Source organism: Taeniopygia guttata, chromosome 3, assembly GCF_048771995.1.
Source record: "Taeniopygia guttata chromosome 3, bTaeGut7.mat, whole genome shotgun sequence".
In the NCBI taxonomy this organism is placed as follows: domain Eukaryota; kingdom Metazoa; phylum Chordata; class Aves; order Passeriformes; family Estrildidae; genus Taeniopygia; species Taeniopygia guttata.
In genome coordinates this window covers 27,884,698-27,910,732 of record NC_133027.1, presented here as the reverse complement: position 1 = coordinate 27,910,732, position 26,035 = coordinate 27,884,698, and the positions used below count along the sequence as shown (strand labels likewise).

At 37.0% G+C, this 26,035-nt stretch overlaps 2 protein-coding genes across 11 annotated transcripts in view; one reads left to right on the top strand and one right to left on the bottom strand.

Annotated features, from left to right (window-relative positions):
* Positions 1-12,842, top strand: part of EYS (eyes shut homolog) — a 765,693-nt gene extending 752,851 nt beyond the window's left edge. The window contains exons 49-50 of the mRNA XM_072926499.1: positions 757-918; positions 10,087-12,842. Of these exons, the coding sequence (XP_072782600.1) occupies positions 757-918; positions 10,087-11,285 (1,361 nt within the window). The 3' untranslated portion in view covers positions 11,286-12,842. The remainder of the gene's footprint in view (positions 1-756; positions 919-10,086) is intronic.
* A 307-nt stretch (positions 12,843-13,149) lies between these two features.
* The window catches only part of PHF3 (PHD finger protein 3), a 51,037-nt gene continuing 38,151 nt past the window's right edge, over positions 13,150-26,035 (bottom strand). For all 10 annotated transcript variants that reach the window (XM_030267376.4, XM_072926494.1, XM_072926495.1 and 7 more), the window contains 7 exons: positions 24,170-24,301; positions 23,622-23,754; positions 22,943-23,135; positions 21,238-21,385; positions 20,040-20,129; positions 18,665-18,860; positions 13,150-17,443 (listed from right to left, as the gene is read on the bottom strand). In XM_030267376.4, coding sequence (XP_030123236.4) covers positions 15,270-17,443; positions 18,665-18,860; positions 20,040-20,129; positions 21,238-21,385; positions 22,943-23,135; positions 23,622-23,754; positions 24,170-24,301 — 3,066 coding nt within the window. In that variant the 3' untranslated portion in view covers positions 13,150-15,269. The remainder of the gene's footprint in view (positions 17,444-18,664; positions 18,861-20,039; positions 20,130-21,237; positions 21,386-22,942; positions 23,136-23,621; positions 23,755-24,169; positions 24,302-26,035) is intronic.

Here is a 26,035-nt window from a genome sequence, read left to right as displayed (position 1 = left end):
CAAATATGCAATGTTGTTAAAGTGGGAAAAACTTGAAATTGTTTCAAGTCACATAAACATTATAGAAAAGTATAATAATTTATCAGTTGTCTGAAGGCAGTTGAACCAGCCTGATTGTGTAGTGGTATAAGAACAATCAGCACTGAGGGAATAGGTAAGACAGAATGAGTAAGTTGTGTATAGCTCAAAAGTGTACATGTATCCTAACTGTAATCGTGTGGGTGTTCTTTTTCACTATAAGATAGGACGATTTGAATTATCAAACAGCTCAGTATGATTATCCTAAAAACAAATTTCAGCAACAACTAAAGAACACTTCCCACTTTAAAGGTACATTCTTATGACACACAAAACAGCTCATTACAAATCCTCCACTAGGATTTTCATCAGTATGGTGAGAAAATAAATGTTTATTTTAACTCCTGCAACAGTATTTTGCATTGCAATTTCTAAACAATGAAATTTACACTTATACTTATTTGAAAATGAATGCTAACAAGATCACATTTATTTTGCATTAGAACTGCAGCCTTGATTGTTGAGGAAAATTAGGCACCCAGAAGACAATGACATTGATTTGCTATTATCTAAGTTTTATTTTGTATCTAGGTTATTTTTATTGTGTGAAAAGGGAAGGATGGAGAATATTATCTACAGCATTTAAGTACTATACAAAATAACTGGTTCCATAATAATGCAATATTAAAATATCTTTCAAAATATCTTTCAGATGACATTTCCTCTTGTATTTTTCAGATATTTCCATTAGTGATGCATCCTTCAGAAATAATGAATCATCATGGATGTCATTTGCACCCTTTTATATCCGGCATAAGACCCATATTAAATTGCAGTTCCAGCCTCTCTCTCCAGATGGTATCCTGTTCTACACTGCACAGCATCTGGGTACTCAGTCAGGTAAGGGGATTCCAGCTTGCTGCTACCATACAGCCAGGTACTTTTGTGGAAAAGAAAGGGAATACATCGGGGTGATTCAGGCATTCAGTCTCCGTAACCCATTGCCCATGGTGGCTGGATTCTGTCACAGAATCAAAGAATGTTAGGGGATTGGAAGGGACCCTAAACATCATCTAATCCCAAGTCCCCTGCCATGGGCAAGGACACTTTCCACTAGACCAGGCTGCTCAAGGCCTTGTCCAACCTGGCCTTGAACCCTGCCAGGCATGAGGCATTCACAAATCCCCTGGGCAACCTGTTCCAGTGTCTAACCACCCTCACAGTAAAATATATCTTCCTAATACCTAAAATTTCCTCTCTTTCAAATTTTCATTACTCATTGTGCTGTAGTTCCCAACAAAGTTCCTCTCTGGCTTCCTTGATTCCCTCCAGATAGGGGAAGGTTGCTGTGAGGTCCCCAAAAACCTTCTCCAGACTGAACAGCCCCAACTTTCTCAGCCTGTCTTTGTAGTGGAGTTTCTCCAGTCCTCTTATCAATATTATGGACTTCCTCTGGACTACCTCAAGTAATTCCATGTCCTTCTTACACTGGGGACATCAGAACTGTATTGTACAGTTGATTTGAACTGTGAATAATCAAGTTCAAAAGAAAAATTACCTGCAAAACCAAAGTTTTAGATAGTGAAAAAGCCAGCAAGTACTTAATGAACTTATTTAATAGTTCAGGAAAACACTTCCCCCTCAAAGTGACCACAGCCAGCTTTTTAGAAGCTACACTAAGATTCTCACATTGGGGAGCTGGCCCAGTGTTTTACATGACCAAAACCAAAGCCATATAAAAACTGATCAAACAAGTGAAAGTGAACAGTGAAACGATGAGGCTTCTCAGAAGTGTAGCTTTTTATTATATAATAAAACTGGAAAGTGTGCTGGTGCAGCTTGTAAAACATGCAAGTTCTGCATTTCCCAGATATGCACAGTGACAAACAAATCTAAATAAAATATTTATAGAAGTATTTTTAATATTACTAAGTTAACGTTCCTAAAAATTCATGTCAAGAAAACATACTTTGATAGTGTAAGTACATTCTAAAATTTAGTCTTTAAGGTGTACATATTTGTAATTACTGTATTAAAATACTCAGTTGCATTTAAATGTTGATTGCAGTTTTTTAAAGAGAAGCATTATGTGCAATCCATAACATCATCTTAGAACAAATTTTTCTCTTCCTTTCTTCTAGTCCTCAAGTTTTGAAAGATTCAGGAAAAGCTAATCACCTGGCTTTTTATTTTTGCCTTCATATAATCCTGTTAAATGCAGGCCAGAATTAGATTGATGAAAGACCTAGAAGTATTCTTAGCTGCCAGCAGATGAGATAGAGATTTCTGTTGAAGATTAGTATAGAAAGCACTTCAAATAAAGCTTAGTCTTCTAGACAGTTATTTAAGAGGTAATAAATTAATTGATGAAATCACAGGATTTTATTTTTGAAATTTCTTTTTAATAGGAAATAATTATAATTTTTTTTACCTCACTAGGCAACGCTATTTTTTATTAAAGAAATGAGCTGACTATGCAGCTAATTTAGCAATGATACTGAGTAGCACAGTTATGCATCTGCTTGGTTTGTCACCCACATAAACACTACACTGTGACCTTTCCTTCAGGGACATGTAGCACCAAATAATCCTCCCATCATTAAAAATAAAATCACATATTTAGTAGGTGAAGGAGAAAACACAAGACTTCTGTTGAAATATTTTCTTCCAGCTTTGTTCTTCTCAAAGAACATGAAAGAACTTTCTACAAAGGACAAGTCTCCTTACTTTGAAGTTGATCTGCTGGTTCTAGCTTCTATTCCTCTAGAAATATCACTACTCCAGTACACACATTAAACACCTCAAAAACTGGCATAAAATGGAAAACATCCTGTGAATTTGTTAGCCTAATTTCCTATAATTGCCAGTCATCCATTTTGTTGCTTTGTCAACTATTTCTGAATGTGCATCATGACTCTAAGTATGGTACTGTGGATTTCTGTGGGCCCTAAGAAAATAATCTCCAATGTCTGACAAAATTTATGTGGCTGGCAATATTAATAATATGTTGGGGATAAAACCCAACGCAAGAAGTGAGTTGACTTCAGAAATCTGAAGACAGAATGACAAGGGATCTTTCTTCCCCTCTGACTACTTGCTCTGTAGTAGCAGTCTGTAGTCTGTAGATGCTCTGCATCTGGGCAAGGTCTCTGCATGTGGAGCATGCAGAACTCACGTGGAGTCCAGCACACTGTTTGTAGAAGGCCAGCTCACTTCACATTTTCTCAAGGGCAGTGTATTCTATTTTTACCAATGAAAGCATGAGACTACTAATGATTAAACAGCCTCTACTTCAGACAGGGCTTGCTGGATGCCCACCAAGTGCTTGAATAAGCTATGTAGGACAGTCCATTTACAGAGCAACCACTCTATATACTTGGAGGCCTTGACACTCTGGGTAAAAGGCAGTTTAAAAGGAGCTCTGCTTTTTTGTTGAGTCACAGCTTTACTGAAGCTTTACTTTTGTTAGCAAAAGTGGAATAAGCCATAGACTGCCTGCATTATTCCAGAGTTCAGGCCAGGGTGATGGAAAGGTTTGTTCCCCAAAGAGATGAGAACGAACAGTCATGCTACATGACTAAGAATGAAGTCAGGTCAATAAACGAAATGGGATGACTCATGCTAAATTTAACACTCAACATTTGCAACAGCAGTTCTCTGTCTCTCTTTAGCCGGATTATGTCACCTACCCAGTCTGAAAAACCTAAAATCTTTAACTCCTTTTATTTAAGGCATTTCAATTTATAAATCTATAACATGAAAATAAGAAAATGCCAGTACAAGTGTGTGATGTCTGCATGATTTTCTAAAACATTTCTTATCATGAAAACTGATGGAACTGGACTAAAAACCTTTGGAAATATTGAGAACTTTTAAATACCTAAAAGGCAGGAGTATTGTTTTCCTAATCAGAAAGAAATTGATCATCCACTCACTTTTAAAACAAGAATTTGAGTGATTAAGTCTTTTTCTCTTTGCAGCCATATTTCCTTAGCTAACAGGGACATAATTTCTGCTTTGTTACTAGCTTTGGAATAATCTGTATGGACTAAACCAGCAGTGTAGGAAGCAGAACTGACAGCCAGCTGTGTGACAGAACAGACATCCCCACTGTTTGAAATCTGTTGCATATGAAGTGTTTGTTATAGTTACCCATTTGACACTGACAAGCAAACAAAAAACATTTAGCAATTGAGGCTGCTCAAGTAAGGTGGCTCCTTCCAGCTGCCAAAATGTGTCAGGGTGACAGTGATGACTAAAGGAAGCACAGTAAATTTCTTTACAAAGAAAAAACACATTTTGGAAAGGTGTAGCTGAAAAGTCTAATGTACAAATGGATAAGTGGATAAGTGCCCATGCTTTGCAGATGCATGGGCACTGTTTGCAAGGTTGCTCTGGATCCCAGCTATGCCCTTCCTGCTATGGGATGGTGCTCCAAACTGAAGCTGGACTCTACCTATTGACACACTGATTTTTTTACATCATTTGAGAAATATACAGGCTTGACTTGACATCAGTTTTCAGTCTTGCACGAGCTGTGACATGGAACTCCACACATGGAACAGAATAAATTGTAATAATCCATGGAAGCATATCCATGGGGTAGATTCTTTAAGTTAATGTTAGGGGCAGAGGCTATGGTCACCCCTAGGTAAAAGATCAAGTTACAACAGCTGCAACAAGCTCCTTTACCTTGTCAGCCAGCTGGTACCTAAGATGCACACACTCAGACAAGGGCAAAGACAAGGTTAACAAACTTAAAGGAAGGCAGTTTCAACCATATTGACATATTACCAGCTAGCAATCAACAGCAGAAGCTGCAGAGGGTGGGAAAAAGGCTCATCTCTTCTCTGTTCTTCGTTCCCTCGTTTTACCCCATTATAGCCCTTTCTTTTCTTCCCTGTTTTCTCCCCTTGGCCTTGGGCTTTACTCTGGCTACTGGAAATGCTCAGGAGACACGTGAAGGACAACGGCTGGTCAGTTAGATTTCCTCTCAGGTGGACACCTCCTAGACAAAAAAAGTTCTGCTGCTGGAAGAATATGTAAGGGATGACAGTGTAAGAGATTGTGGTTCAGGTCCATGGAAAATCATACAGGAGCACAGGATGAGAGGAAAACTGTGAAGAACAGAATGATAAAAAAAAAGAATGAAAGCAATGAGACTTCAGCTCAGCAAGGCAGGAAGAGCAGTGAGCAGATACCTCTTGCAGATGTCATGGTTACAAGATGCATCATGCCAATACGAGGCAGGAATACTGCTCGAGACACAGGCACTTCATTATGGTGGATTAACAAGGTCAGTTTGGAATGAGGATGAGCACATAGCAGAACCTAGAGTAAGAGGTTTTATTAACTGTGAGTGATTCCCATGAATGTTACTACTTATGAGGACAAAAGGCTCAAATGATCACCAAGATGGTGCCAGTGATCAATAACAACTTTGAAAAAAATGGTGGAAGGAGAGTGGAGGAAATGCTACTCAATACTGCAATGATAGAAACTGGCACTCTGGGCTTGAGCTAGAGGACAGAGGGTGAGGTAAAACCAACAGAAGGCACAGACTGCAAACATACATCCAGAGGTGCTGTCTCAGGCCTCCAAAACAAGTCAAGGAACCAAGGCTCTAGATGTTCAGTAATCAGGAAACTGCAGCATAGGGCTCCTGGGACATTTAAGCTGCAAGAAGCTGCTGAAGCACTGAGCTCATCAAAGCCTCCATCCTCAGCTTAGCATAGAGGCTTCTGCTCAGTAACACAGGATGAGACAAAAGACAAGCAACGCATGGCTTAAAGAAATCTAACTCTTCAATAGTTCCAGGACTAATCAGTGAGTTTTGAGCACACAGGGAGCCTTCAGAGACACTTGCATCTGTGTATCACTGACACTATGGTAACAGCAGCAAAAAGTGAACATCACTGACTACAAGATTCCATCCACTACTACAAAACTCACTTAAAGGTATGTTCTAGAAGTTCCTTTGGCCATGCAAAGTAGTGGAGATCCTTCTTAATTTTCAGTGGAGAGTAGGAAAAACCTCAGGTATGCTTTTAACAGGTTAAAAAAGGCCTTGCCTTACACATACACACCAGAGCACAAGGATAGACTTAAGTCACTGTGGGGAAAAGACCTTAAAACAGAAATGTTAAAATACCATGCAGAATGCTGTCCCAGCTCATAGTGTGTCAGCCTGAGACACTCTCACACTGTGTTCAGCCCTCCTAGGAAATACATCTGTATTAGGCATATTTGGTAGTGTAGGCAGTAAATGCTGAGATCTTTACCCTACACAGTTGTGCAAATTGAATATTATCACATTTTTTACTCTGGTGATGCTTCTGACCTGAACAGGACATCTGGAAAGAGAGTGCAATTTTCCTAGAATGCATTTCCAACTGTATCACGTTTTGACAAATTATAACGCAAAAAAGTTTCCTATGGTAACATGCTCACTGCTTGAGCATGATCCATCCCCTCTTAGAATAGGGGTGTACAGACACATCTGCATGTCCAGATAAAGACTAAACATGAACACTGTCACCATTTGGAAGCGTTTAAAATTTGACTGTGATACTGTAACCAATTTGTTGAAGAGACTTACATACATATTCATAGTAGCAGCAAGCTGAAAATCTTTGTGATACAATCAGAATTCATCATAAGAAGTCATACAGGAAGATACTATTACAAATAATCCAGATCTCAGAGTAGCACTTGGATGTACTTTTAGGAGACTTTTCATTATCTCCCAGTCTTAGGAACTGACTACTCAAGACACAGGGCTGACTAGCTTTCTGGGAATTCTGACATCCAGTATGGGAGCAGGTGAGACTTGTACACATGAGAAAAACATGAAAATAAAATTATGAAATAAAATTCACCCCTGCTTTGGACTTCTGGCTTCTGATATAAAATAGAGACAATCTACTCTGAGGCCAGAGCAACTCTGACCTTCAGTCACTTGGTGAAAATCCCAAACTAGGACTTGCAGGTAGAAGTGCTGTTTTATCTCCAGATCAGGCTCTTCCTTAAGGCAATGCCTGCTACAAAATTCCCTTCCCTTGACAATAAAACAATCTTTTACCATTTGGGCTATTAAAAAAAAAAAATCACTGTTTTACTGAAACAGGGAATATTACAGGGGCAGGAAGGTGCATCAGAACAGAACTGAATGATGTTAATAATTTTGTTCAATGCCCAGGGTCTTGACATGTTGCAGTTTAAAGGCCCAGCTAAGCTACACTAGCCTACTTCAAAAGAAGATTCAACCTTACTGACACAGGTTGCTTTACAGTTCCTTGCATCCAACAGGCTGGCCAAAGACTTGTGTGCAGAACAAAAGAACTGTAAGTGCCTCTCTCAGGAGTCTCACTGCTTTTTTTTATGACACCACTGATGGAGATTAATAGCCCATAGTAAATGAGATGCTAATCTAAAAAGCCAGAAGTAAGGTTGTGTCTCCTGTGCATAGATCGTATTTTCAAGAAAGTGGGGACCAGCTATACAGTCTAGTGCTGGAAAAACTAAGGCTGAAGTCTCCTTCATGATTAACAAAAATAAACTCCCTCAGAAATGTCTCTGGCCACAGGTTAAATGAGACAGGTCTGAGAAATTATCAAATTGAAATAGTAAAAACCACTCTGCTTCATGGTCTCCTATACAGACTGTTGAGAAGAGAAAATCAGTGGCAAGAATGGCATTTGTTTAAACTGGTGATGCAATTCCTTTGATGACATTGGCCTGTACAGGCTCCAGCTGTGCAATCTGGCCCTCAGAGACAGGGCAGATGGAGATCCCTCGGTTGAAAATATTACTGGTTGCTAAATTGAAAAGCATCAAAGACAAGCCCATAATTTCCCTTCACTTTAAGAGGAATTTTCTTGGATAGTGAACACACAGCACTTTACATGACAGTCCTAAGATGTTTTCAGCCAGTTGACTCTAGTAATATCTATGATGATAAACTTCATGGAGAAATACTGACTGCACCCTAGGATGAACTTTCAGATCCCAAAATTTATCTCAACACTCTGTTGTTCTTGCCAACAACTAAAATGGCAAGTGATATGTGACAAGAGAGAGTTTAACCAGAGGAGTAAGAAAGGCCTCAGGGAGAGGTGAAATTGGAAGTGTCATTTTTTTTTTTTTTGTTCAAGAGTAGCAGAAGTTACTCCAGTTTGAAGTGAGCCTTCAAATTTGTGCCAGAACAGAGTATTAAGCAATAACCTATTTACATTGTAGACAGCAGATTTAGTAACACAGATTTGTTCTTGCAATAAGACTAAGATTCCAAAACATATAACTGTCAAATGTGCAAAGCCACCAAAGTCCTCCCCTGCAGGCCAGGAAGTCTTGGAGAACTGCCAGTTTCTCCAGGTCTTGATTACAGGTCAGATACAACAGCAACCCTGGTCAGATGTTTTCCTCCTTCCTAGACAGCAAAATGTGAGTACTTGTGTCCTTACTCAAGTCTGCATGTCCAGGTAGGAGAAGGAATCAACAGCTGCCAAAGAGGTAGTTCAGACACTTTTCCTCATGTTCTTTTCTTACCCTAGGATTGAGGGCCTGATAAAAAACATAGACAAGCAGGTTATCCATACTCCTGAAACAAAGCACGATCAATGCATTGAAACTATGTACTGAAAAATCAAGAACATTTAAAGCCACATCACTAAGCAGGAGAAATCACAAGTGAAGGAAATTATATTAATTTTCTGGGAAAAAAAGGAATAAAGAAGGTACTCAAAAAGAACACTAAATACAGGGAAGTAAACCAGATCATCACAACTGGAACTAGGAAGCTAAAAGGGAGCACCAGAGTTGAAAGAAGAGATTTTTTCTTGTTCTTCCCATGGGTATCTGGAGCTGGGAAGGTGAGGCATGATGTGCTCTACAGCACTAACATAACTGAAACATCTCCAGCCTGCCTAAATGGCAACCTGAACATGTCTTGAATAGGGAGGTATAATTTTGGCAATTTTCACAAGCCTCTAGTAAATTAAGCCATTCAATTTCACTACAGGCAATGTAATCCAAGGATTAGAAATACTCAATAATTAAACACATGTGAAAGCAAACTTCATCATTCTACTGATAGGTCCACCCTTAGGAATGTTGAATCTTTAAGGAAACTGGACTGGTAACTATTAGGAAAGCTTGCATTCAAATTTAACAAACATATTTGCCAGTTTAATAAGCTGATGCCTATTATTTCCAAAGTAAGATATAAAAGTTATATTGAACAGGCAAGCCTCAAAAAATTTGAGAACATAACTTTAATTTGCAAACTTTTCTGCTGTCTTCTTCTGCTTCCCTGTCACCTTCCCCTATTAGGCTCTATTGCTGCACTTACAAACTGCTCCAGCTCCCATTTCCTAACCTTTCCCAGTTTTCCTTCTTCATACTTGAAACTACAGTTTGAAGTGGTATTCTCTCTCCTTTTACACTGTCTGTAAGGCCAGAAACACTGATAGCACAAGAAGAGAGAACTCCCTTCTAATACTTCCTGTCAGGAAGGCCTCTAGAAGAGCAATGCAATAAAAAGCTTATCTGTTCCTACAGCTGTCAGATTATTAAACCCAAAACATCCCTGTTGTGAAAAGGAGCCTTCAGGGCAAGCAGAGTATGTCTGGTGCAGACAAAACTGTTAATTAACTGACAAATCCATCAAGCCTTTATTCAACATACTGAAGTTGAGAGTATTTCTGCCTTTGTAACTTTGCCAAAACTTTTTTCTTTTCCATGGGAACACTGATTCACACTTCCTGGATGCCAAAGTGATCCTGTTGGCTCCTACCTCAATTATCTACACAAAATTATCTGCACAAAAGCAGAGCATTTCAGAAGGTTGGGCTTATTACTTTGAGGCAAACATGAGCTCAGTTTCCAATAATGAAAAAAAAAAAAAAAGAAGGCTAAGAGCAACTCATCAGGGAACATTTCCCTTTGTGTGACGTAGATATAACGATGGTACAAGGAAACGCAGGCATGAAAGCATCAGAATCATTAATACATTGCTTTTCAGTGCACCCACTCTAAAAATTAATAATATTTTATACTGTTTTTTTACAGGTGACTTTCTATGTATATCATTAGTAAATGGATTTACACAGTTACGCTACAACCTTGGAGACAGAACAGTCATCCTACAGACCCTTCAGAAGGTCCACACAAATGGGAACACATGGCACTTACTCAATGCAGGAAGAGTTGGTAATGAAGGCTACTTGGACCTGGATGGTATCAACATTACTCAAAAAGCTAGTCCTGGAATGAATGCACTAGACACACACTCAGATTTTTTTGTTGGAGGGGTATCCTCCTTAAACCTTGTTAATCCAATGGCAATAGAAAATGAGCCCACAGGTTTCACTGGTTGTATTCGAGAAATTGTTATAAACAACAGGGAACTGAATCTTACCGTGACTGACCCCAAAGGTGGAGCCAACATTGGTGACTGTGATGGAACAGATTGTGGTTACACTGTGTGCAAAAATAATGGTACATGTCACGTTGAAAACTCAGGCTTTTCTTGTTCTTGCCTGAGAGAGTGGACAGGGACCATGTGTGAACAATCTATTCACTGTTCACAAAACATGTGTGGGTCTCACGCGCTTTGTATTCCTCAGCCTTCTTCATTTTCATATACCTGTGCATGTGCACTAGGCTGGACAGGTAAGTACTGCGATACCAAAATCAAATTTTATATAGCAAAATTTGTTGGCAACTCCTACATTAAATACACTGATCCTTTTTATGGAAAAAGAGACCTCCAGTACAGCCGTCTTTCTTTAAATTTTACTACCAATCAAACTGAAGGCTTAATAGCATGGATGGGAAAAAGTGAAGATGAAGATAATGACTTCCTTGCCATTGGTCTTGCCAATGGAACTTTAAAAGTTGTGATTAATCTTGGAGAAAGGATCTCTGTTCCTCTAATGCATAGGAAGTATTTCACCTGTTCTGATGGAAGATGGCATTTCACTACTGTAGTTCAAAACCAAACTTGTATTAAGGTTTATCTTGATGAGGAACTAATCCTTTTTGAAGATATTGACCCACAAAGGAAATACACTGCTTTGAACTATGGTGGCATTTGTTACTTTGGCGGGTTTGAAATTGGCAAGGAAGTCAATATAGTCACTATAGGGCTTTTTCAGAAGGAATTCATTGGTAAAATTAAAGATGTTGTGCTCTTCCAAGATTCTAAAAAGATTCCGCTGATGAAAGCAGAAGGATATAACATTCATGATGGAAATTCTGAAAATTAATTAAAAAAACTGTCCAAGACACTTTTAAAAAGGATAAAATTCCTTCTCCTCCTGTTTATTGTGTTAGCTGGTAGTGTATGACTCAGAAACAAACTTAGGAAAGCACTTAAAAAGTAATAAGGGACAAATCTATGTGGAGTATTAATAGCATAAACATATAAAATATGATCAATTGTTTTCTTCATATAGTTATTTATATATACTCTTTAGCATTTATTTGAAAATAATGGGAAAGTCTGAAGGTTTGGGTTTTTTTCTTTATTGTGCTGGAAATAGTTTTGTAAACAAAGAGGTAGTGATTAGTTTAAAAAGCAAACCATCATTCAAGTGTTGTTTGTTGCTTTATGAGAAAAGACAACTGTTACCTGTTTCTCCAACTGTTGAATATTATTAGACTGTTTATTTTATAATATTAAGGTCCAGTCTAAAAACTGAAATTGGTGGGGGAAGAAAAGGTGTGCTTGAGGCAGAAAGCATGTTTACTGTAATGAGAATTTCAAAAAATGCAACAGCTGTAATTACTTGTGAAGCCCACAAAGACTCTATTTAGGTAATGACGTTGTTCTCCCTCCCTTCTGAGTGTGTCCACCCTGTATGTATATATTTAAGAGGGCAGAATGCAAGTTTCAAGTCTGCTAAAATATTAAAGAATGTTTTAAAGAGCAAAAAACATATATAGTTTTAGAGAAAGAAAACAGGCCTCCTGGTTTTCTCCAGCAGAGGTCTCCCCTATTTGATTACATGAAAACTTTTGGCTTTAATAATTTATAACTGGAATGTGCCAGTCTGCCTACAAGTAACATTTATTCTTAAGACCTTAAAAAGTCCAAGAACTGTTCTACTTTACCTGTAACTTTCTGGCTTATATGCCCCTAAATGACATTTCAAATTTTTGTACAGAGGTTTTGGTCATAGTAAACCAAATTTCTGCAAATATATTTTTCATTAATTGATAATCTCAAAAGTAAGTAGAGCTGTTCGTACATAAATACAAAAAATCAATTCCTTCTCATAAAGCTGTATTATATTCTGCTTTAGGAAGCAATAAAAAAATAAAATTCTATTTTAATGTGCTTACACCAATAATGTATGATAGCATCTACATTTCTCATTTGATGGCTGGCTTACTAAATAAGTAAAATTATTAAATAAAAATAATAGTGATTGATTAGTATATTTTCCTTTTTTATTTTACTACTGCTCAAAAGCACAGTAATAACAAACCATTACCTTCTTGCATGGAAATTCTCTGAATGCAAGTCTTCAGCATATACCTGTCAGAAACAAGTAACTATTTTGGGGAGGAGAGGGAAGTTAGGATGGGGTGTGTGCTACAGAGCAAAGGCCAGAAGCACCTAAAACTAGGTGACACACCCTTGCTTCCACATCACCATACTTAACCTGTAGTAATGAAAGCACTGTCAAGTCAGTTACAGGTGACTTAAAGATAAGTAAAGCACATGGGAGCTACATCAAGATGTTTTATTAAGCATCTGCAAACATCTTTGTGAGGTTCATTCTATTTTCTTCAGCTGCTCTGAGTCCCCAAGTGATCAGCCTGATGCAAGAGAGCTTCTGCAAGTCTTCCAAAAGGCAACTCATGAAGCCCACCTGGCATTAGAGCTGTCCCCAGATTCTTTTCCAGTTTTTCTAAGTAGGGTCTTTTATGGCCACATGATGCTGGAGAAGGAAGCATATTAAAGTTTATCCTGTTCTCTCTGGGGTTTCTGGTGTACTGCCAGTTCCTCAGCAGTCCACACTGCCTTTTGTGACCTGAGCAGTGATTCAGTGTAAAACAAGGAACGAGTAATCGGAGCACTTTCAGCTAACACAAATGTTGGAAGGAGAGTGACTGAAGGCAATGGAGAAGTAAAATTCTTTATTCCTGTAGTAGCAGGATTTATTCCCATTACACTAACTCACATCCTAGGAACAAATCCTGGAGACTTTCGCTGTTTGTTAATTTAAACACTTAACAAAACTCTCCCTCAAGAGCTGTTTTGCTGTGGCTCTCTTCAGGTTTTACATACACAAAGCAGGTGGGCAAAGCACTCAGCAAACTTGAGAAATGTTTACATATTCTTTTAAACAAATTATTTCTGGTAATTCTGGTAGAAAGCATTCCCATCCCTTCCATACAGGCAGTTGCAATTTCCACTGCTTCCAGTTTATTTTCAAAGCAGAGATGGATGCACATGTGAGAGGCAGATCACCAGTGACCTTGGAGTAACTACTTCTGAATGGATCAAAATAAATTCTTCATATGCAGAGCTGTCAATTTAAAACTTAGTCCAAAAATGAGAACGCTTTGGTGCATTTCTGTGCCTACAGAACTAGGTGCAAATATTTAAACAACAAAACACATGTATATTACTACCAGATATATTCAACAGCATTACTGCTTTACAGACCATCAAATTAATTTGGAAAAGACTAATTTTATTTTAAAGATGTTTGAATATTGCTTTCAGCTACTGAGGATTTTTTTTTAATTTGTCTTCTCAATGACGAGCTGAAGAAACGTCACTTAATAAAAGTCTACCACCTGCTTTATTCAGTGCAAGATTTTTAATTTTAGCCAAATTACTTGCAAGGTATCCAAGTAAAAATTTACCTTAAAATATATTCATAATTAAAACTAACAATTAGGATGTTGTTCACCTGGGAAGACTTTTCTGGAAAGAAGAGGTTTTTCTACAGCAAAGTGCAAAATGCTGTCAGCAGCATAGTAAGGTTGTGTACTCAAAGTGTAAATACAAAACACTGAAAACCAGAACAATAAACCTCAGTTTTTCTTTATATGGTGGAATATTTTTGTTGTTTCTGACAGACTCAATAAAATGCCCAGTGTATTTTAAAAAGTATTAGAGTGGGTGATTTTGTTTTCACATTTGCATGTTGTTTGGCACTGGTGGATGGTAGTCCACAAAATACCAAGTTACCGGAAGTCCCAAGGGTACTAACACTTCTGCCTTTCTCCCCCACTTTGTTCTCCAAAACTCAAAACAAACTGAGCTATGAAGTGTACAACAAATGTGGCATTCTGTGACTCAGCCTTCTATATTCATTTAGCCTACAGTTTCACAGCTATGAAATCAAACACACACAGTATGTGAGAAAGTTTTATCATTTTAGAATCAAAATATCCCTTAAAATATTTACATTTTACAGTAAAAAGGATAGCAAAACACAAAGTAATGTACAAGCTTAGGTATTCAAGTTTTTGAAGCATGGAAAATGGTGGGAGAAATGAATTTACTACTACAAATCATTTTCAAGAATTTAGGTTAGAAATGCTTTCATATTAAAACAAGTGCAGTTTAAAGCAGTAACATTCGAGCAGCTCAGCCATCCAATTTCTGATCACAAACTGCTTCAGACGCTTAGGAAAAACTTGAAATATAGTATAACGAAATATACTTGAGGTTTTATTGTACTACTGAATAATTTAAAAAAAACCCCAAACTTTTCACACCACTGAGCATATTACATTTTGTTGTAACATGTGGATTCTGAGGCTTTGCTGCAGTCTTTAAAAACAGTGCAATTTAAAAACAAGGTTATTGTATGAAAACTACCTTTAAAATTATCAGGGCATCTTAAAACAAAAGAGAGCACAAATTACCAAAGGCAGCAACTATATTGCAGACTTGACTAAAGCCAACTTGCTCAGCTAAGAAAATTCCTAAGCCTTTATTGCATATTAATAAAAAAAAATCTTTAAAATTTTGAATATACAGCAATGTAAAATTTTTAAAATATTAAACTCCTATTTCTAGTGATAGTTGGTATAATGAAAAAAAGGATGAGTATTGGTACATTGAGTGGTACCAAAACACAGACTTGTTTCTGCAAAACACCAACACAGAATAAAAAACAATGGCACAATCCTAGCAGGCTCTCTTTTTTTTTGTCATACAAAGTTTTACGACATTACTCTAACAGTTTATTTAAATAGGAATTTAAAAGACTGCCTGCATCTTTTTACCTTTTGCTTTTAGTTCTGTCACTGTGGTCCCTATGTCTCTCTCTGTTCTTTTCACTTTCTCGTTCTCTATGCTTGTCTTTGCTTTTCTCCCTCTCCTTATCTTTTTCATGAGCCTGTTCATCACTTTTAGGCTTCTCTGTCTTTTTTTCTGGATTTCTAGTTTCTCTGGGGCTTTTCCCATCAGCAGCTCTATCACTGTGTGGGGATCGCGCTCTTTCTTTGTCTCTCTGTCCTTCCTCTCTACTCTTCCGCTCTCTCTCTTTTTCCTGGTTTCTGTCTCTGCGCCTGTTTCTTTCAGAATCTTGCTCCCAGTATTTTTCGTTGCTCCACTCTTTTTCATGTCTGTCTTTTTTTTGGTGATGGGTTTCATTGTAAAGTCTTTGTCGATCGTTTTTTCCTCTACTGAATCCTCTCTCCAAATGCTGTTCTTCTCTGCCCCAAGGATCGCTGTGGCGTCTTTCTGGTCTCCTACTGTCTTTACCCTGAAAAAAATTTTCTGGTCCCAAAAATCTTGATTGTTTGTGAGCCACTGGTAGCCCTTGTGCAATGGGTCCGGCATACTGTGGTGGCTGACCTGATAAATGAGCTACTGGTGGCCATGGCATCATTGGATTTTGAGGAAAACCAAAGCCAGGAGGAGGAAGAAGCGGAGGTGGTAAATGAGGAGGAAATCCAAACATAGGGTTGTTTTGTGGAGGGAAGTTATGAGGTGCAGGAGCCTGGAACTGAAATCCAGGTGGATTAGATTTAGAATGCTGAAAATTCTGCTGTGGAGGTCCAACAGATGAGAAGCTGCCACTTGCCATAGGGCTTGGGACTTTGGAAATAAATTCAGAACGAGAAGAGTTCTCAGTTTCAAAATGAGATGAAGTTGCGCCTGGTCCTCTTCTAAATGAGTTCATTGTTTCAATGTTTTTCATCAATCCATCTTCCTGTGAGTGTTTGGTATCTTCTGGTTGTGATGCAACTGTGTTATCTGCCTTAGCTGCAGCTGAACTGAACTGTGTCTCATTGGTTTGTGCTTCACTTTGATACAGGTTTAAGCCCCCTTCTCCACAAAGTGGTTTATTCTCTGGTTCTCCTTGATCATTTCCTGAAGCATTTTGTCGGTCTTCATTTCTGCTAACATCTCCATCCTTGACTTCTGAAATATTAGTCTGCTGGCTTCGTCCAGCTGCCTGTCGTGGGTCTCTTTTAAGATTAATAAATGGTGGTGATTTAGAGGTATTAGCAGTAGTACCCTCAGCAGAGGGTACATTAACATTGCTCTCACTGTTTTTTTTTCCTGAAGTTGATGAGGAAGAAAAGCTTGAATTTGTGCTCCTTCTAACTTCCTGTGCAACACTATCCTTGTCCGGTAACTGTCGCTTTGGGTCATTTTCTTTACTTTCTTCCGTTTCTTTATTCTGTGCCTGAGCAGACAAATTTGCTAAAAATGCTTCTGTGGAGACATCTGGAGGCTTTCCCTTAAGACTCAGTCCTATCAAAGAACCAGCAATTCTTGCAGAGCTTGAGGTCCCTACAGCCACTGCATCCACAGTTACAGCTGCATTAGTGGATTCTTGAGGATCATCCAAACCAGCCTTTGCTTCACCGACTTCAGCAGTTACATCAGCAACATCCCTGGTTTCTTCTTTCAAGGTTGCCTGTTCATTTAATAATGGTATGTCTTCACTAGGACCTGCTTCTGACTTGCTGTGCTCATACCCCTGCCCTGTCGTACCCAAAAGGCTTTGAAGAATATCATCCACTGGCAACGGTTTATTTGCAAGCTCCAGCGTAGAAGGCTGATTTTCCCATCCAACCAGGACTCCAGGAAGAAATCTGAGAGGCTTTGGTGGTTCATGTTTGGTACTTTCCACCAACGGTTCAATAACTGCTGGAGCATCGTCTGCATTAGACTGCTGTGGTTTATTTCTCTGCTTGTGTAGCACAGTTGTGAAGGAATTAAAAAAATTATTTTCCTCCTCCTCTTCTAGTGCCAAATCATGATGTGAGACTTCAGGTTTGCTTGGCTTGCTTTTCTTCTCTGGTGGCAAGCTACTCAAGGTACTTTCAGCAGCTTCATCTGCAAAGCTACTGGTAACACTTGAAACAGCAGTAATCTGCCTCTTCATTTTCTGGCGAATTATCAATCCCAGTAATAAATTTGGTCGATGTATTTCAATCCCTGTACAAAATTGCAACAGCAATTTGTCATCTCTTTGTATTTTGGTTAAGGCAATAATTTTAACAAAAATAACCCCCATATACTTACAATGCACTATCAGAAGTATTAATCTTGTGGTATTTGAAATTGTTCTGCTTGCCATGTTAAACATTAACAATACTTAAAATAATAAAAATATGTATTTCCAGTGTTAAAAGTATGACTTCAAGCACTGCAACTTAAAATTGGTTCAAGTACATTGTAACTTCCAAATAGAGAATATGAGACAGATAAGACATCTAATCTCATCAAAAACAGAACATAAATTAAACATCAAGTTAGTCTAATCCAGCTATAACATGGTAACAGTGGTAGCAAAGTATGATAGGGTAAAAAAGTAAACAGAACCCTGTTTACTTTAAACTTTTGTTTAAAGTCTCCTCATCAATTTGTGTTAGACATACTTCTTCAAAGATTTACCAAGAGCAAATTTCAAAAATGTTTCCCTCATTCCAGGAAAGGCACTGTGTTTCAAGGCATACTATTACCCATTTCTTCACTATCTATTTTGTTCTGTATAACAGGAAAAAAAAATACTTGCAGCTCATTCTCTCTTACTTTTGGCCCTGACTATCTCAAAAAGAAAGATTATCTTCAAATGTTTATAACCAAGATAAACTGATGCAAAGTAACTCAGGTGTACCACAAATCAACTGAGAGCCATTTCAGGACCTTTTCTTTCTTGTCAATCTATGTTTTAAACTTTCAATGTATTTCTTGTAAGAAACTTTGGAATACTTGAGAAAAAAGATTAGTACATTTCAAATAATGAAAAATACTATTTTAAACTGATAGTATCAATTTGGAACTTATGCCTTCTACCATAGTCCACTTGTGTGACTCAGTTTCTAACACTGAAACCTACAAAGTCCCCTGTGTTAGAAAAAGAAAGTAGTAGACATAAAACAAAGTGGTAAACACTAACCTTTTCATCTTTGAGTATCACAATAATCTAGCAAGGGGAAATTAATTTCTTTGAAATTAATTAAAAAGTGTTATTATACCCATATAACAATTCTTTGAAATTAAGTAAGTTTCCTCTTTTCAAGGAAACTAATACTGTGGAAAACTAATTACATATTTGAATAGCATTTTTAGATTTTATTTCCTCTTATATTTCTGTTGCCAACTTCTTTAAGTAGCGTTATGATAATAAAATTCCAAATTCCAAGCTGAACTTACCAGGCCCATCAAAAGGCACAAGGTGATGAGGGACTTTATCTGAGGAACCTAAAGGGATGAGGTACAAATCTTTCACTTGCTTCATATTATTGGCCGCTACACCATAACGTTTTCTGCTGCTGAAATAGGCAAACAACAATGCATAGGAGATCTGATCTTCTTCAGTTACTGGGGTAAAGCGAACCACGCAGATCTCCTGTTTACAGAATGAGAAGGAAAAAGATGGTCAAGAATATTTTTCTGTGAAATGTTTTGTTTTGTTTTTTTTTAAAACTGACTGCTCTTTATTTAAAACAATGGTGCTGAGGAGAAAAAGCTATGCCAAAATGGCAGAGGACAGAAGAGACAGAAGGAGCAGAAACATGGCCAAAAATAATCCAGAATTAGATAAAACAGGTAGAAAGCATTTAGTATGAAAAAATTAATTGAAGTACATGACAAAAAAGCCAGTATTTTAACAGCCAGCTAAATAATAAGTTTCAACGAAGCTTGCCAGCTTCCAATGAATTATTCTACTCTCTACCCTTAACATTACTAGAAAGCTGTGTTTTGTAGTCTGTTGTGTCCAATACATCCATTAGTAATAATGGAAGACCAGTTTTGAGATCCCAGAATTATAATCCTAAACCCAGCTTAGGACCTGATGCTGTTTGAACAGCCTGGAAGATTGGGCAGAAGAGCCTCTGCAAAACTGAGATGGCACCTAAGCAGGCTGAACTCTGTCAATATCAGCAAATTCACAACGCAAAATCTTGCACTTTGAGCAGGAGTAACCACATGCACCAGGACTGGCTGGAGGACTGATTGGCTGGAAAACAACTTGGCATAAAATGATGCGGGAATCCTGGTGGACAGGCCCAGTATGAACTGGTGATGCATCCATGCTAAAAAGGCTTACTGCTATTTGGGTGTCAGAATCAAAGCAGTCAGCACACCAAGAGAAAAGGTATGCCTTTCTATCCAGCACTTGTGAGACACCACCTGGAAAGGACTTCCAAGTTTTGGGCTCCCCAGCACAAGGACAACTGGCTCACAGTGGGACAAGTCTGGCAAAGAGCCACTGAGATGGTTTTACACAATATAACACTACTGAAAATGAGAGAGTAGCACTTGAGATGTGAAGTGGTATCCAAACATTCCTGATGAGTTACTGTGTCAAACGAAGACAGGTATTCTCCAACAGCAGGTGACAGTTTAAGGTTAGGTAGGAAGAAAAAATAAATGCCAGCAGCTACCACCCATCCCATTCAACATAACCATGAGATATTCCTAAAGTTCACATATTTTGCAAATGTTTCAGAGAGGAAAAACCAAGTATCTTTAAAATTACTAAATGAATATTAAAGAGCAAGTCTTTACTAGGTAAAATTCTTACCTTGGTCCCTGAAGCTTTGATTTTTTCTACGTAATCCCAGACAGTGTGGGGAGATATCCTGCCACCTACTTGAATGCTATCAGGCAAATCCTATGAGAAAGGACAACAGAAATGTGAATCCACATAAATCTTGGAGTATGTCCTTCATCCAATATCTGTTTCATAAAATTCAAAACATACTTAGTTCTTTTATTTCTTAAATTGTAATTTAAAAGTATCAGTAGAAGTTACAACAGAAGAAAAAAATCAAATTTTGGACATTTTAGATTTTCAGTGCAAAGTTAACGATATGTAGTAAATTAGTTATCATTCAATATTGTTCATCTATACCTTACCAAAACTATCCCTTCTGGTAACATTAACTGCAAATATAACTGTACTGTGCTCTGGGAACACTCAAACTGTCCATCACATCACATCACACCACAATGAGCTCCACACCTATGTTTACCTAAAAACTTCAAAATCTTCATCATGAGGGGAAAACATAACCTACATGTGCACGTATATAAAGATGTAAATTCTTGGATACTACTGAGTTCACTGTTCCCAAGAAAAATAAACAGACTTTCAGAAAAATATTTTTTTAAAAATAAAATAGAAGTTTTGAAAAGCGTTAATATACTCATATAACAATCCTTTAGTATTAAGGATTACTGCATGGCCTGCACTTCCCTGAAGATCTACAGCAAAGTGAAGACAATCTTATTAACAGAAGACCTAGGTTCTTTTAATTAGAAAGCTGATGCATCCTATGTAGCTATCAAGAAGGAAAATTGTGCCTTGCAAGCTCTCTGATCTTTATTTTGTGATATGAAGACAACTATTATAAGCAGCTACATGCTTTTCCAGTCTCTCAGACACAGAAGAGAATGTTACATAAACTTTTTTTTCAGGGACAATTGAGTCATAATGCAAGGTCAGAACCAGAATTACCACCAGATGGCAAAAAAACCCAAAAAACTTTCTGTTTCACAGGTTTCTGTTATAGATGGGAAGATGAACCAGAGGTTCATGAAATCAATAATGCTTGACTTAAAAATATAGACCTTAACCTATGTCCTCCCACAAATACTTCACTCAGTATAATGATTATGCCTTACTGTCTTCCATCATTATACTAATATTAGGCTACAAAGTAAATAAGTTGGTAAAATTAATAAATGAATTGTTCATACTTTTCAATAAATATAAATACCTCTGTTAAATACTCAAAGGAGCCAGAAACTGGATAAGCCTTAATAACAAATTTTGCTACTGAAGGCATATTGATAAAGCCCTTCCAGATGAAATTCAGGCGTGCCAGAAACAGACTTTCACATTCCACAGTACCAGGCGTTTCTGACCTAAAAAAAGGAAAAACAAAAAACCCACTCAGTTTACAACATGATATATCATGCAAGACAGTGTAAATCCTAATTTTTCTTTATCACAGAAATGTAGTATGATCAAGAATTTTCTTTTCCAGTTAAACATACTAAAGGGTGCTCAAAAAAAGACAGGCAGACAACCATGTTTCTTATCTTCCAGTAGAGTACCTCCATTGTACAGGAATAGTGAGAGGAGCAGCACATTAGTTTACTAGTCAATATTTTTTAAAAACAGAGAAGTTCTTTATTCTGAGAATTATCAGATGCTATACTGAAAAGGACACAAATACATACAGGTGTTGCAGAGCCAAAAAGATGTTCCCCTGCTGGCCTATACTGCTTTCCTAACTCCTACATTTTGTGCCACCACTGTCTGTCTACCACCTGAATGCCTGTGTCACCCTACTCTCTCCTTGTACCACAAGCTGGCTCCTCATGTCTTCTCAGCCATGCATCACTTCCACATCTTCTGTGTCTCCTCCTAATTCCACCTGTAAAAAAACGTTTTTTCCTGCCTTTGAAAAAAAGCCTCAGTTTTGTCAACAAAGCAGCAGAAAAAATTAATGGGATGACTTAATTTAACAGGAGAATGTTTCTCAACCTGAGAGTTTCCTTATGAAAAAGATTACACATTTCAACATTTCCCAACATGTTGCTATCAAAATATTCTAAGCATGCTATCAGCAGTTTTAAGCTGCCCAGTAGTACCAGATGTTGTGCTGTTACAGTAACACAGTAACCTACGTTTATTTCTGTCTGCACTGGAAATTACTTTGGACTTGCTGTGAGCTATTCAAAAACCAAAGTTCACTATCCTTGGTAAAAGATCACACTGTCCTGATAAAGGCAAAATTTCAGCATGAACTCTGGTCAATTCTAAATAATTGGGAGCTGATGTTTTTCTCGAATAAGCCTCCCTCACACCAGAAAGAAACAGCCTCAAAAACTGCAATTTCCTTTTTAGTGCATAGCAGAGTGTGGAAGAAAATTAAGAGAGATCTGACAGCAAATACAACAAAACATCAAACAAAGCTGCTGTTATCTGCCATTTCTAGAAAAGCACTACTTTGGAATTTGAAACTAGCCTGATTTATGAGTGTAAATGCTCTGTTTAGAGCATTATCAAATTCCCTGAATTTATATATATACAAATATACAAAGACACACTTATTTAAATGCAGCACTATATATACACTACATGCCTTAACAGAAAAAGACAATAAGAAATTTATATACTGATTTTTTGTAATATGAACTCTTTTTAAACCTTGCTGGACCAGAAAACATTGGCTTTTTGGGAAAAGTAAACTATGTGGTAATTATAAGTTTGCAATCACAACAATATATGTAGTATTATGTATATAGATGAACAGCATTTACTCCAGCAGAGAACTCCGCTCTAAAAATGTATACGATTTCAAGTACTGAAATGGACAAATGAAATGCCATTAAAAAAGTAGCTTTAGACATAATAGCTTAACAATATTAATAATGTCTTTCATTTAAAAATACTGTTTCTACAGCTTATATTACTTTGGGAGAGGTGTGAATGACTTTGATGAGTCTTGCTTATCATCTTCTAGTAATTCTGAAGCTAAAATACTTGACGTGGAGGAGAGTGCGTCTGCAATGCTCTCTGCTTCGTTGTCGGACTGCTTCCGTGCAACTCCAACAGACACCTTCACCTTCTTCCCTGACAGATCATCAGTAGGTGGTGCCATCCGGCCTGCAGAAAAGGAAGCACAAGGGGTTTTATTTTTTATTAAAGAAACAAAAGGAGGACTTCCTCTGAACACAAGGAAGACACACCAAGAATACTACATATTGCTACTGAAGTGGGATTGGCTACATATTTCACATATATTTATACGCTGTATAAATTAATATATTGTATATGTTTATACCATACTAAACATAATTTTGTCACTGCAATGGCACAGGATAAAGAAACGAGCAATCAACAGTAGTATGTACATCCACCACATGGACTGCATTCTCTGAAGCTGTTTTTTTAAAAGAAGATAAGTTTATGCCAATAGACTAGCCTTTTAATAGTCTCTTGTAAATGATGAAGCAAAACATTCCTTGCACAACTTCAGCAGCAAACAAAGTAAAAACCCACATTTATTTAAATTCTTGAGGTATACTGAGATATATGACTGAAAATTAAAGAAGGGCAATCTATTTATTTTAATGTGCTTTCCCAAATTACCTATGCAGATTTTGCAGTTTAGATCAAAGAGATGATTTTTATGTTGACTTGTGGTGTCTGGAGATGCAGATTCATTTATTTCTTTATCCTTTTCAGCTTCTTCTGACTTCTCAAACAACTTTGTATTAGGTTCCTAAGGAAAGTCAAACACATTTCAGTTAGGCTTTTTTAATCCCTCTGTTAATATTCCTAATATTGTTTAAAAGTTTTATGGCATTTTCCTCCCTTCTGACATAAAGCTCTTCCTTCAGCTGCATAGCCTAAAATACTATCAAAAAATGTTCAAATTCATTACAATAACTAATTGGTATTCTCAAATATATTCAGGTACTATTTCGAATATTTTCTAGTATCTGCTACTGCCAGAATTCATCATACAGACACAACATAGAAGGAAAGAAAACAACAAAATCACTAGGCCAAGAAGTTAGTAAAGATAAAAGAAATACAGATAATTACAGACTTGAACAACAGAATCATAAACAAACACCTCACAACTATATTGCCTATGAACTAAGCACACTGTAGTGTTATGCTTTCTTTTCTACCTGAATTTCCATAACTTCCTCTTGTTCTTTCATTGGTGTCTCACTTTCAATTTCTATTTCTCCTTTGTGAGTAATTTTTGTGATAGGTCTTCTTTCAACCTCCCTCTGCTCTTTCTCAATCATTTCAATGGTCTGTGAAAACAAGTAGTTATGTGTAATTATTCTCATACAGTAAAATTTGGAAATCCAGAAATATGAGATAACAGAATTGCAATTAGGAAACCCTCGAGGAAGAAAAGTAATACATTCTTATTTTGCAAGTGTCAAGTAGTTTCATAAAGCAAACATGGAAGTAGCTGAACTTCTCCTACAGTGTAGCAGCAAGTACTTTCCAGGCATGCATTTAAGTAAGTTATAAAGTAAACCTTCAAAACTGAATTAAAATACCAGTAATTCTGATTTTCCAAGAACTAAAGAAAAAAACACAACCATTATTTTCCCATAATAATAGGGACAATGTAGGATATAAATAAATGTAAATTTGTGTAATTTTTCAACATTTTGTTTTTTAGTACATAAACCGAATGCTTCACCTCAAGAAAAAACTTAAACATTTTTTTAAAGCAATGGAGATGCTAATTCCAATAGCACTGCTGCTTTGCTTAAAATAAAATATAGACCATTATATTGCTGTCTTGCTTGAATTTTATTGCTGTCTTGAAGTAAAATAAAATATAAACCATTATTTCTATTATTGCCTCTTAAAGCACATTTCCATTTCTTACACCAGAAGGGATGGTGTTGGCTATGCCAAATATCTCAAGCCTAATTTACTAAGAAAACAAGAATTCTATGATTGCTTTATCCATCTGAAAAATACCAACATACTTATGAACATCCTGGGGAAATAAAAAAATTATTAAGTAGCAGTCTCAATGCCTTGCTTAAATAGTAACATGGAAAATACAGTCAAGTGATACATCACTATTTATTTTAGATGTTTCTAGAAATTTTGAAGCGTTTCTCTGAAATAATTAGGACCCTTCAGCAATTTTTTGAGCAGCATACACTTTTTTGGGAAGATATTTCTCACAGCAGTGGAATTTTATTTTGCATGGTCTGTTTTCAGAATTTCACTGATGTTTATAAAAATAAATGTAAAAAAGTTCCACTACAAAATATGGTCTTTGGATAGATACAGAATAAACAAACTTTTCATTCTTTCTAGGCCCTTGAAACAAGATAACAAGTGTTTTTCCACAGAAAGTAACAAAAAGTTATCATGATTCATAAGTCTAGCCACAACATGCAATGACAAGGAAAAAACACAGGAATAACTACTATTGCAAAGCATCCCACTCTACTAAATTAGTTATTACCAAACAGTCATTCTGAGTACACAGATAAATTTACACTACCCAAGCATCGTGCTTTTAAGTTTTATGATGTGGAATATGAATCCCAACAATCCTGTCAACATAAATCCAGATTTTGTAAACTAGAAAATGTTTAATGGCCATTTCTAAGCAGCTGCAGTTATCATCAGACTAAATGCCCAATAAATGGAGCAATGTCTAACAAAAAGGAATTTTCTATAAAAATACAGATCCTCTTATTCCTATTTCTCCTTCTAAAATCTCAGCACAGTACACTTTCTGTTTCGAGAAGTCATCCCTAAGCTAACCTAGTAAACTTCCTCCACTTCCTTAGGTTTCTTTTGCTGCCTGGTTTTTTTGTTTGTTGTCCCTTTAGGCTGCTTTTCCGACTGGTAGATCAGGTTTTCAGCTCTGGATTTACTTCTTGGGGACTATTTGTAACGCATCAGCAGTAAGTTAGAAACAACACCAGTTTGTTCTGGTTTGGTTTGCTCAATATCTGTTTATCCCTCTTTAAGAAACTGGTGTTTATAAAGCTCCAGCAACAGCT